We start from the raw sequence: 13541 nt of genomic DNA, 5'->3' as shown, positions 1-13541 counted from the left end.
TGAAAGGCTGCTAAGCTAGCATTAGCATTCGTGGATCAGGACGCTGGCTTACAAACAGTACAACTGAAGACCAAAAAACAAAGAAGACACCTGCGTGAACATTGGTCAAGCCATTAAGCAATAATGATTACTTAAGGAAGCAACAGGGAAGATGCTACCAAAGATCACTGCTCTCCTTTCGGACAAGTATGTTAAAAGGCTGCTAAGCTAGCATTAGCATTCGTGGATCAGGACGCTGGCTTACAAACAGTACAACTGAAGACCAAAAAACAAAGAAGACACCTGCGTGAACATTGGTCAAGCCATTAAGCAATAATGATTACTTAAGGAAGCAACAGGGCAGATGCCACCAAAAATCACCACTCTCCTTTTGGACAGGTACGTTAAAAGGCTGCTAAGCTAGCATTAGCATTCGTGGATCAGGAAGCTGGCTGACAAACAGTACAACTGAAGACCAAAAAACAAAGAAGTCACCTGCGTGAACATTGGTCAAGCCTTTAAGCAATAATGATTACTTAAGGAAGCAACAGGGCAGATGCCACCAAAGATCACCACTCTCCTTTTGGACAGGTACGTTAAAAGGCTGCTAAGCTAGCATTAGCATTCGTGGATCAGGAAGCTGGCTGACAAACAGTACAACTGAAGACCAAGAAATAAAGAAGACACCTGCGTGAACATTGTTCAAGCCTTCAAGCACTGCTGCTTACTTAAGGAGCTAAAGAGGCTCAGATGCCATGCAAAGTTTGCTGCTTTCTTTATGGACACGTAAAAAAGGTTAGCATTAGCACTAACAGTCTGCTGATGAACTGATTAATCTTAGCTACATGTGAGTAACCTCTTTATAAAATAGTTTCTGATTCATTTCTTTTGTTATATATTTCCTTTGAAACCTCCCAAAAGTGTGTATATGTGCTACAGTATGCTATGCGTCACCCCATAAAATATAACATCAATGGTGGGCCGCCGGGACCAAAAAGGCCGGGCCTTATTTTGAACCTAGTCCAGGTTGTTGCCCACTAGGTGATTTTCTTTGCAATTCCTATAAGACATGCAACGATATTAGTGCTTAATGGAGAAAAACATAGTCGCACCAAATAATGTTCATTTGAGACAAAAATAATTAATCCTTTAGATGACATTTAATATAGTTTAACAAAGCATATTGTCTGTCAAATTATTTTAAGAAAAGTGCCCTTCAGGCCAAGCCCATGAGGTTTAAACCCGGAAACAGAAAGGTAGCCAAGAAGCTATAAAGTTAGAAGACAGGAAATGCACATTTATAAGAAATAATATTAATATTATTCATTAATATTAATAAGAGTGGGTAGAAAGCAAGAGAAAGAGTGTTGAAGAGTGCAGTGTTGGCTGCCTAGCGGGGTTAGCACTCACATCTGGATGAGGGATAGCGTACTGTCCTTGGATGGTGTAAGCCTGTAAACACGAAGAAAAGAGCTGGTTGTTACCATGTTGGGTTGACTGAACAAACGAAAACATGCTCTGATAAATTTGCAAAGTATATGAATAAGATAACAGCCTAAACTGATTTATATTCTTTTCTATATGACATTAAAGCCATGCATTCTGTAATAGTATCTGCTTCTATTTATCAGTCAGATCCAGTTGAACTAAATCAATAAGGAACAACTCAGACAGAAGGGTAGTGTGGAGAAAACCAGAGGAGAAACCCTTAAGGGGGTGAAAAGTCTGGACCTACTGAATGTGTTGTGGTTTTCAGGGCCACCGAGGTCAGAACCGAGTTAAATTAGAGGTTAAAATATGTTAAAACAACAAGATAAAAACTATTTTAGAAAAGAAAAGAAGACTATCTAGTCCTAAATGTAATTTTTTTCCCCCCAAAGGTTTACTTCGTTTTGATAGACAGGGTTTACTGTAGTGATTACATGACAGGTTTTTTAATCTATTTCAGGGGTACTCCAGGATAATTCAATCACAGTTGAAAAAGTTGTTATAAGCATTATAAGAACTAGTCTTCTTTGATTGTAAGCGACATTTAATTAAGAATTCAGTTTAATATTCTTTCAAGTTGAATTGCAGTTTCAATTCCTTTTCTGCAGCCTCATTCACACGAGTGTGCGAGTAATTTTAAAAAAGACACTAAGGCTAATCTGTTCCTAAGGAATACTGTGCAGATGCTATACATTTTTTAAGGATAGGTATTTCCATATATATGTATATGTTATAGAAAGAGCATGTTTTAAAACAAGGCAGATTGGAAGGAAAAAGTATCATCTGTTGAAACTTTGGCGCAGAAAAAAAAGGGAAAAAGTGACTAAGTAGACATTATCCTGATTAGGTTTTATGTTCTAGCAATATTTATGACCCATTCAGATGTAATTCTTACTGTCTTCTTTTTATTTTTATCTTTTTATATTTCAACCCTGACCAAACTCTATTAGGTGCAAGCCCACCCTGTTCCTCTGAGAATATGCTTTTTAATCTTTTATTTCATTTGCAATAGTTTGATTATTGTTTCATTTGATGTTTTATTGTTTTTGTTACACTAATTCTGATGTATATATATATATATATATATATATATATATATATATATNTATATATATATATATACATCAGAATTAGTGTAACAAAAACAATAAAACTTCAACAATAAAAAAAATAAAACAATAAAATCTTTTTTTCTTTTTTTTTTTCTAACCAATTTACCAATTTATGGGATGGAACAAAAATATCTTATTTCAATGTATGCACAAGGAATACTTCTTTTTTTTAAATGCCAGGCTTAGATTATACTCCCTTGATGTGTTAAATGGAAAAAAATATACACTTAATTGCAAAACCTGGGATTTAAGGTTTCAAAATATAGAAAAGTAATCAACATCTGTCATGTTATGAGGACTAAAGTGCAATTCTATGGTTATTTGGAAAGGAGGCATTACCTTTTTTTATGTCCAATTGGTGCAAGTGTTGCACAAAATAAAGAAGGAAATAAGGAACCATCAAAAGTTAAATTTATCAACCTATAGTTATGTCTATAGTTTTAGGTTCTGTTAATAAAGTTAATCTGCTATGTTTCTTGTTGAGCATTAATTGTTCCCATGTGCTGGAAACTTATGGATGTTTTTAGATATTTATCTCAGTTCTGGTTCAAGTGGCTCAGACTGCTTGGTGAGAGTAAACAGTGGGGATAGTTTCATGCTAGTTGGGGGCAGGAAGAGGAGGAGTGAGGGTTGGGGGGGAAACGTGAGTAAAACCTGGTGCGACACTAACAGGCAGTGGCTGGTGCTGCAGTAAGAGGCTGAGGTTGGCTGTGGACGCCCCCAGTGGGTCTGCTCTTACCTGGCCACCTGAAAAAATGACAGGGGTGGAGGCAGGCTTTGGGCGGTAAGGGATGGTGGCACCTTTCGGTGGGGACTGAGGAGAGCAAAGGAGGAGAGAGTGGGGGGGGTGGGAGGTAGGTTGGGAGGGGAGATGTGGAGAGAGTGTTAGAGCAGAAAAGAAGAGAGACAGAAGTTGCATAAAGTGAGACCAAAAGGGACGGTGCCTCGGGGAAGACAACCTGTGACACACAAAAGTGCTCTTCACTGTGTTCATGCTGACATAAAATATCCAAACTGTGGTTCAGTGCACAACTACACCTGGATTTACCTGGAAAATCACTTTCAACTGGATAATGACGACTCAACATAGTGCTCTTTAAATATATTTCTCAGTCCATATTCTGGAGACTTACAGTCATGTCACAAAAGTCCTAGCATCCATGGCTGGTGCCATCATGAAGGCCCAATGGAGAACTGGCTGTGCAGATAGTTAAAATTAATGGTGCAAGAAGATCCAACATAGAACTCTGACATGTGAGAACAATAATCAAGAGAAATTGGTACTGGATAAAGTAGTCTGTTGTCGGGATACTTCAGAGAACTTAAATGCATACGGAGAAGGTTGGTAAGGCCATGGTAGCTTTGCTTACATGTGCATCCCGATTCGATCTAAACCTTGGTTAGTTGGAAACTCAAAACCTCTCATCAAAAGGACACTTAATAAAATTATCTGACCATGACGTTTGTGTATACATGTAGCATTCCGAAAGTAGTAGTAGTAGTTACTGTTTTTTGAATACACCCGTACTTGTCCGCTTATCCTCAAATCTAGCTACCCTTTGTGAATGCACTTCACATTTGTTTTGCTTCAGTCGTGTCTGTTGACCTAGTTTTTCATAATGGACCTTTGACGCACCTTTGTTTTATTTTTTTGGGTATTGGTGGTCATTTTAGCAATGTTAAGGCCTCAGCAGTAGCTTATGCTAATGCTCCTTCTCTACAGGGGTAAAAGGCAGCATGGCACATTACATTTTTTCCACCAAGGACCAAAAGCCAGTGTAAGAAGGTCAGGAGTAAAATGCTAAATATCTGACTGGGTGTGTATATAGACGGCAAACGGAAGGGCAGTCGAAAAAAGATCTGGTTCGTAACGAAATATCCTTCCAAACGGACAGAATCGGATTAGAGTCTTCAGTCTGACATGGTTATATGAAATATTTTAATCTTATCAGGGTTTCAATCTGATTATTCTGTCCCTGTAAATGTACCTAGTGAGTCCTTTGCTATCTATTTCTGTCACTACAAATATATATAGTTGGAGAGGCCTAGATTGCTAGCTAGCTAGCAAGAGAAAGATATAGTTAGCTAGCTAATGATGAACAAACCTTAAAATATTTTTGACATAACTGAGCACAGTGGGGACAGACATATTTTAAGTTTTTCTTGCCTATATAACTATGGTGACCTGATTTGGGTTTCTGTTAAGTAGGACACTGGACAGGGGGACCCGGGGGGGGGGGCTGCTAGGTCGCTGACTGGACTGGACAGGGTCTTTGAACCAAGCCATCAGCTCCGGGGCTGGACCGAACCCAAACCTGGTGACGGTATGCTTCCCCCAGCCTGCCTTTGTCCGCCGTTGTATAGGCTACAGTCACCGGTTCGGGTTCCATCGCTCCGTCCCCCGCTGGCTCCCTGCACCGGACCAAACCCGGAGCTCACGGCTCGGTTCTGCGATTTTGAAATTCCCACCGGACATTTTTTTTAGGTATTAAAAGTAGGACATGTCCTGGAAAAAGAAGACGTCTTGTCCACGCTGATTGATCAGTTAAACCCCTAGCAGGTGTTCTACAGATGTTGAGCCTTTTTAAATGTGTTTTTTTTACATCTTCTTTTCATATATTGACCAAAAAAATGTTGTTCCCTTGTGAAAGAAACTAACTGCACAGGTGAATCATTTAAAAGAGAGTTCTTATCTTACTCAAGGGATCATAATTGTATCAAATGCACTAGTTTTCATCCATGAGTACGGAAAATGCTCTAAGTGTGTGCCCCCTCCCTTTCCCTTTGCCACTGTACCTCCAGCATCACCACACATATCTGTTTGACACACTGGATGATGGCTTCCGGCGCTCCAGAGATGGTCACTGCTCTCTCGGTGGAGTTGGGCAGCATGTCGCCTGCAACCTGCACCTGAGCTCCTGTGGACTAGTGCAGACATAAAACCAGAAGACATCATTGATTCATCTTTCACTGACCTGATCAGCTTTAATTATATTAACAGAAGGTAGCATATGATATGTAAGGTTTTGAAAATGATGTTATCTGCTAATTTTAGGATTTTAGGAACATATGATGGTATCTACTGATTATTGTACAGATGGCAAAACTGCTGCTTACCTCTCTCATTTCTTTAATTTTGGAACCGCCTTTCCCGATAAGGGAGCCACACTGGCTGGCAGGAACGACGAGCCTCAGGGTTACTGGTGGCTTACTGGTGGCCGGACTGTTGCTCATTGAATTGATTATATCCTGACGAGGCGGAGAGGAAATTCAATGTTTTATTGAAAACGTATTATTAATGTATCTCATTTTGCCATCTGCAATGCATCAACTATCCGACTCGGTTTCAAAAAAGGTCCAAAAATCTCTGTTTGGTCATTTTGGCAAAAGGGCCCAAGAGCCCCAACTCAACCTTTATTTAAACTAAGCCCATCGTGATGTCATGAAGAACAAGAAGTAAATTTAGGCAACAAATGTTCGATTTGTAGCCTAAATTTCAAATCATGTTTGAAAGGGTGGTTTTAACATTTTGCGACTGGGAAATTTGGTTTAAGGTGTATCAGGAAGTCTAATACAAACTAATCTCATAATGATGCATTAAGAGTGGCCTCACTAGGTTAACGAATACGGATTTTAAGTTAAATGAAATTTTAAAAAGCTAGGTTCCATGAAGATTCTATGCAAATCTAGCCCTGTGGTGTCATCACACACAGGAAGTAAGCTTGGACCACAGAGGAGGTAGGTCATGGGATTCCAACACATTCTCACTCCAACCTCATGAAATGCTGACACATGGTTAAAGCCTGTTGCGTGGCACATACTGACATGACGGGGGTAGCCGTCTCATCATTGAACGACGCGCAGAGTAAATGACAGGTGCAGGGGACGTGACAAGCATCAATGTTTGATGAATTGTGAGTGAGACTATTGCTGATATATTGAAGGAATTACTCTTCCTAGTTTTTGACATAAATTTACAACCCCGAAGACTTTGTCTTAAAGAAACACTGTGTAGCTTTTAGCCAACAGAGGCGACAGACATGTAACCTTTAGGTTTGGAGCCCCCTAAAGGAGGCTCTAAAAGGGGCAGCACTGCCGTATAATCAAAGCATCTCCCTTTGTGTTTTGGAATCTGATAGCAGACCGCTTTGGACCAGCAGATAGGGAAACAGACAACTTTTAAAGGTTTAAAGGTACCTCGGACTGCTATAAACGGCAGTCTTTGTCACATGACTCCTTCAGAAACAGATCTGACCCTCTCAAGTTAGATAGAAGAGTTTATAAGAAGAGCAGCATACAAAGAGCATCAATAAACACTGAGTTATGTTTACTGACATAAAAAACAGGTCAAAAGTTAAGTAAAATTATTGTGTTCCCGAGATATAAAGGTAGGACACATTTTATGCGACTTAAACCTCTTTCGATGTCATTAAGAAGAAGAAGTAGCTAAGCTGCTATCTGTTTATTATAGGGGAAAATATACTCCTAGGCCTGGACTTTAAAATGTACAACTCTCTAAGATCAGGACCACAGGTAGATAATTTACCAAAGAACATAAAGAGTGTGGAACAGCATACCTCTCCTTTGCAGTTCCAACTTAAACAAAGTAGTTGTAGTAAAAACTGATTGAATGAGGTTCATTCAACCTAATTTATTTTCAATGGTTTAACTTGTTAACTTTTAAACACAATAAATTATTTCAAATTAACGTAATCCAGTTACTCCTTTTTTAAGGGTGATAAATAATTTACATCTAGTTCTGTTATATAAGACGGTTTTCTCAGTCTTGTAAGCTTCCCTCTTTTCCTCAAAATGGACCAAAAACCTTATAGTCAAATCTTTCCATGTAATGTTTCATTAGTGCACGGAAAGTGTCAAATCATTGAGGAATTGATGGTCTAGTTATCTTTAGAAAATCCCTCTGTTTTTTTCTAGCATTTATGAAATAACTGGTGATCCTTCTACAGGGGAACTGTATTCATATGTTTATGCAGCGTTTAAATTATAGTAAATACTAACCTGTAGTACTGTATGAAAAATTTAATCATTTACTGTAAATTGTTTTGACAATCCAAGTCTAAGGAATATATTTAATCAGAATACTATGAGCAGCTCAGGCATCTTCTTTTCCCATTTGTCTTAGTCTGCAGAAACAATTTCCTGCAGAGATTAAGTGATCTGTTGGCAGGTAGGCCCATCTGCGATGTTGTGGACCATTCTCCGACGCAGATTCGACGGCCTAATGAAAGCAGAGTATTGGCCCATTTTCAGAGGGTGCTGGAAGGTGAGATCAGCACATTTCTGTCCTACATAACATAATTGAGCCTGCTTTGTATTCTTCCTGATGAGCCATACCCGGTACTCAAGTAGGAGACAGGGATTCAGCTTTCTTTTTCTTTGCTTTCTATTTTTCTCCTAACAATATTTTACCACTCGACAGCAGAAACTTTACAGATTTGGGTTTTTGAGAGCTGATGCCAGAAATGCGTAAAGAATTCAATATTTCTTTCGTACAATGTATTTAGACGCAGTAGTTTGTACTGATTTTAGCAACTGAAAAACAGAATAAAAACAAAGAGAATGTTATTCTTTGACTCTGTAATGAAGTAAAGCTATGAATTAACAAACAGGAAGAATAGGATTCCAGAAAACATGTTGCATTGTGGGATGTTCATTAGTAAAGTCTATGACCAAAAAAAATGTAAAAGAACCAGAAAGATAAAAGATGTCAAAGCTAAGAACTTTATAATGCTTCAGGGTTAAGGGCGGATTATACTTCTGCAACTGCACGCATCAAATGTTGCTTGGGTCTGGTTGCAAACCAGTTTAGCTGGTTTGCTTCTGCACCGTCAGTCTGGAATTTCTAGGGACTCAAAGAAGTTTCGCGCTAAAGCGCAAGGGGGAGTCTTTCCGAGAACTCGCAAGAACTTCAGCGGATGGTAACGAGAACTTTAGCGGCGCTGGCGGGAGTGTTTATCCTGAAGCGTCTGCAAGATATCACGGTCAAGAAGATGTATCTACAGTTGCTAGACGTCGAAGAGAAAAAAGGTACTGTTAATGGTGCGAACCTCCTCAATTAAACTTTCGTCGTAGTTGTCCATTGTAGTGGTTCCTTGGTTTTTAAAAATAGCGTGCCCCAGCACTGAATCGAGAAGGATGACCACACAGACAACCGGAAAAGCATACAAAGGACCAATCACAGCTGTTTCTTGTCTGTGCTTGAGGTCTGCTCGGGTTTGCAACCATCCGATGCGTAGTCAGGATTTTTTTTGAGATTCGCACCACACCCCACCCGCGCAGAGGTTCTGCAGCCGTCGTCACAGAGACAGATTTGACTGTTGTAGAGGCTATGCATCAGGAGCATAAATTAACCTTTAGGGTACATAAGTCCTTAAAGGCCATTGTTCTGCAGCTTTTGCATGCTCCCTGCTCCAACACACCCTGTATGTTGGTAAGGTATGCAAAGGCCTGGCCATTAACCATTAATTTTTTTCAATGGCACTAGAGGACCGACATTGGCTACATCGGCTTATGCATCTGTTTGAAAACAATAAAGTAATAGCCACAACTCTGAAGCCCTTCCATTGACCTTGAAGACATGAGATAAGAGAAGACAGTAACAAGGGCTTGATTCAAATACAACAGGAAAGGAAAGTAACTCTGGACTGCTGTACCAAACATGGACATTATAACGGATGACTTTATGCAGCAGAAACGCACATGGATACATTTTGTCGAATTGCAAAAACAGCCTTTTGGAAAAGAACTGGAAAAACATACATTAACAAATGAACAAATGTGGCGGCCAGCTAAAACTCTCCATTACCAAAAAACAAACCATATGAAAGTGTTAACATTTGCATGTGTCACACAGAGTTCACAGATTTCTTATAGCTCTTTACAGCAGGATAGGAATGTAGCGAGCTTTTTATGCTAAAGTAGCTATCAATAAGAAAAAATACAGGCTCCTTTCCCTTAGGCTGGTGAAACAGATTGATAAGACATATACGTTATGTCAGTCTGGTTAAGAACTGGTACAGCTCAATTTCAAAGGAGGGACTAACGGAGTCAGCATCATCAGGTTAGAACCAGTTAAATAGCTACGGTTGTGATGCAAAAGCTCCAAGCGACACACTCTGTTTTTGGAATCTTGTAGTCCGTGAATCATGCCAAGCTGAGAAAAGCAAATATGCCCTTTTTAAAAAGAAAAGACAATAAAAACACAGTCTCTCTAAGGACATTAGAAAAGACATCATTAAAACATGATGTTGTTTAGATGTTGTCTAATGCGAATATGAGGAATCAACTGTGCTTTAGAATTTTTTCGATGTTCAGGTATAGTTTTAATTGTCGGGTGCTTTGGTCATTGCCTGTTTCAATGTGGATTAAGTGGTCATGACACCTATTATGCCCTCTAGTAGTTCTAACATCAAATTGTAAATCATACTACATACAATATAAGGACAGATATGGGGACCAAATGTGGTCCAAATTGAGCTATTTCTTCTAACTAGGATGTTCAACTAAAGCTTTACCTCTTCAAACTTGTAGGCAATCATGGCAAAGGCCTTGAAAATGGCGTCTGTCGGCCCGGTGATTGTCACTATCCGCTCAGGACAATTCCCCTCCGAGATGTTGATGCGGGCACCACTCTGGAAAAAAAGCAGAAAATATGCAATGTATTTACTTTTTGTTTTATATCCCAATCGGCTGATAAATCTTACGAGGACAGATCTTACATCTTCGCGCATTTTCTTCACAGTTTCTCCTTTCTGAAAAGTAGATAAAACAAGTCAGATCTTTCCTTGCAACTTAGATCTCACTTGAAAAGCTCCAATTAAAGTACTTTTGATCAATACCTTTCCGATTATGCTTCCCACCTCCTGCAAAAGAAGAACAAACTGATTATTTTCAATCCTAAATCAACATAGAAGCCAGAGGTTTCAACAGCTGTTTGTACCTTTCCATGCATCAGCAGCCTGATGGTGAGAGTCACATTTAGACCGCCTTCTGATTGCACCTTGATGGGTTCCATGTCGGGATTGGAAGTGAAAGGAAGGGGCGTGGTCACGTGAGAGAGGAGGTGGTGGTGGAATCAGCTAACCGGTCAGCTGCCATGGCAAAAAAAGGAACCAGAGAATTAAGGTGATGACAAAGACAATTTAAGTAAATCCAGAAAGCAACTTTCAAAAGATAATTTCCCTTTTTAAGAGAGCAAAGCTATTTAAACAAACTGTATGTGACAAAGTATTTGTTCAGCTTAGCTTATTGCTGGTTGTGCCACGTAGGTGCAACAAAATTGCAACTATGTCTTTGCAAATTCTTCCAAGAAGTCATTTACACCATCGAGGAGGGAGGTTTAATTCACCAAGAACTTCTACTTTAGCTTTGTTAGTACTTAGAAAACTTTCCCCGAAAAACTATCAATCCCTCTAAATCTTTTTAAGGGTAAATTAAACAGATCTTAATGTTCTAGTTTAAGTCTGAAAAGCAGTGTATCCTCCTGAGCTATCTTTGTAGGTATGCTGCTACAGGCTTAGGCTGCCGGAGGACCTGAAAACCTCTTAAGGAGTAGAGGGGGGAAGGGGGGCAGAGTGTACAGCCCAGTTCTGCAGGGCTCTAGTTTTCTAGTTGGCTCTAATTGTTTTTCTCAGAGTTGTCCAAGTATGCATGACATAACCTTAAGCCTCTATTTTTTTGGTTGTTGTTTTTCTTTATAGTAGCCACACTTGGCCTGGCATTTTGTCCGTCCTGGAAAGCAGCATCAGATTGCTACTTTTGGCTGTGAGCTAATGTTCTCTTTCTTTACTATTCATATACTTGGTCCTGTTTATTTGTAGAGATGTCTTTTCACCCTGAACATCGGTTGAGGTTAGTTTTTTCTGACTATATGCTCCCTCTTATCTAATAAACCTGAGCTTTAGAGATCATCAGCCTTGTTGTTTTTCTCTCCTAAAAAAAAGATACTTCTACTACTATAAACCTGTTCTTTCAAACAAAGTCTTCCTGGATCAATGCTTCTGTGCTCTTTGTGTGTTTATGCTGTCTTCTCAAACTCAGAATTGGCCCGCTTCTGCTTGAGATTTTTTCTCGTTTAAAGGGTTGTTTTTTTCCCATCCACTGTGGCCACCGGTATACTTGGTATGAGGAATTGCTCCCAATCAGGTGGCAAAATGCAAGCGACCGTCCACTGACTATACAAGCTCATCCAATGGGAACTAAATCTAAGGAGTCAGTGACAGCATGCAATCAGCTTGATTTCCATGGATAGACAAATTGTAACTGATCTGTGTGGATGATTTGATTGAATTGGCTCTGTAAAGTGCATTGACCCAACATTTGTTATGAATTTGGGCTAAGGAGATCAATTAAATTTATGTTGTGTGGTCTCCAGTGGTTTGGGTCTTAAAACTCTCCCATTAATTCAATGGAAGATGTCTATTCTTATTGCGCAATCATCAAGACCTTCCCTAACAGATCCAACTTAGAACTGCACTGCTTTAGATGTTGCTCTTAGTTCTTTTAGAATAATTTGTTAATGTGAGTCATTTTAGTAACTTCTGGGAAGGTTTACCACTGTTATGGATAATGGTCAGCTGAGATCCTAAAGCCTTTGGGTTTGCTGACATTTTTCTCAACTTTTTGTGAATTAAAGATCCTTTAGTCTATTTTATATTTTCAAAGAGGTTTTATTTAGGTGATTTCTTGATTCTACAAGTCCGAAAGCAATTAATTGGATATGGCTTATGGAATTTAAACAAACAGGTGCTTTAGCAGGGGGATCTATTCTTTACTATGGGACAATGAGGTTTCTTCATTTAGTATTTACACTGAATAACTAACCTGGTTCTGTAAGGGTTTAACTGAAAAAGCAAAATGTCTGATCTTAAAATTAGAAAAATTAAAAGCGGCAAAAAACTAATACCTTTTCACCACATTTTTTTTTCTTTCAATTTGGTGTTTTAGGATGTTTTCACCAGATCAAATCTTAAAAATAAAAGCATTTTCCCCTTGTAACTGATTCAATATGTGTGTTTTATGTAGGGCAGCAAATGTTCCCTCAGTCAAAAAAAAAAACAATCTAAAAACAAAAGAGTTTTATTTTTATCTAACCTGGATTTTCTCTGATACTGCCTTAACTCTGATGTAACACTCAATCAGGACTCAGAAATATCAGAGCAAACACAAGAGGGCGCCACAACCCGCCACCTGACTCAAAAAGAAGATATCTAAATGATCACATGGAGTCTGCTGCAGGGTTTTTAATCTGCAGCTGGATTCCCTGATGCAAGAATCCAGACTACTGCAGGCCGGATTGAAAGCAACAGCTTGGCTTTTTTAAAAATGGGATGACTTCCCTCAGAAATTCAGAGGAGGCGTGTAATGGACAGCAGAAAGCTTCATATTAAGGAAAATCACTTTTATTTTTTTTTTTTTCTAGGATCCAAATGAAAAGAGGAAACAATAGAACGAAGATGATTCATGTTAAATGACATACAATATTGTGTAAATTTGTCATCTGTTTTATCAGATGCTTTTTTTTAAATAAACAGAAAAGCTCCTGCAGCGACTGACCTTGGCTGAAAGTCACTGTCTGTCAATCACAGGCTCTGCTGCCATGTGGAAACTGAAATAAATTTCTTATTGGCTCCTATATATAATTACACAGTCTCACCTGACAAATTGTGCAGCTGATATTTCATCAAATCACAGTCATGCCAACAAAATACAACCATCCAGATCATGCAAATTTGTCAGATTTTCATTGGTTGGTAAAATCAAACAGATTTATTACCAATAATCTGGAGAGTCTGCTTATGGATTCAGACAGCTAGTTATGATTTACAGATTAAAAAACTCCACTTTTTCATTAGAATATTTTTCAATTCCACTCTCAAATTATCTGTTAAAATTATTATTTTTTTAATTTATCAATTCTAAGTCTGCAAAATGATTTAAAGT

The 13541-nt window shown here is 38.8% G+C and overlaps 1 protein-coding gene across 7 annotated transcripts in view; it reads right to left on the bottom strand.

The window, feature by feature from the left end:
* Positions 1 to 13541, bottom strand: part of LOC107086442 (poly(rC)-binding protein 3-like) — a 26620-nt gene that overhangs the window by 7438 nt on the left and 5641 nt on the right. For 2 of the 7 annotated variants that reach the window (XM_015377382.1, XM_015377383.1), the window contains exons 1-6: positions 10319 to 10435; positions 10115 to 10231; positions 5697 to 5828; positions 5376 to 5504; positions 3250 to 3393; positions 1390 to 1431 (exon numbers count right to left, since the gene is read on the bottom strand). In XM_015377382.1, coding sequence (XP_015232868.1) covers positions 1390 to 1431; positions 3250 to 3393; positions 5376 to 5504; positions 5697 to 5828; positions 10115 to 10231; positions 10319 to 10330 — 576 coding nt within the window. In that variant the 5' untranslated portion in view covers positions 10331 to 10435. The other 5 variants (XM_015377386.1, XM_015377381.1, XM_015377380.1 and 2 more) reach the window with 5 other exon arrangements.

This window comes from Cyprinodon variegatus, unplaced genomic scaffold, assembly GCF_000732505.1.
Source record: "Cyprinodon variegatus isolate N-32 unplaced genomic scaffold, C_variegatus-1.0 Scaffold153, whole genome shotgun sequence".
Classification (NCBI taxonomy): Eukaryota; Metazoa; Chordata; class Actinopteri; order Cyprinodontiformes; family Cyprinodontidae; genus Cyprinodon; species Cyprinodon variegatus.
Note: the sequence above shows the minus strand (reverse complement) of the source record. Positions and strands in the feature narration are given on the sequence as shown.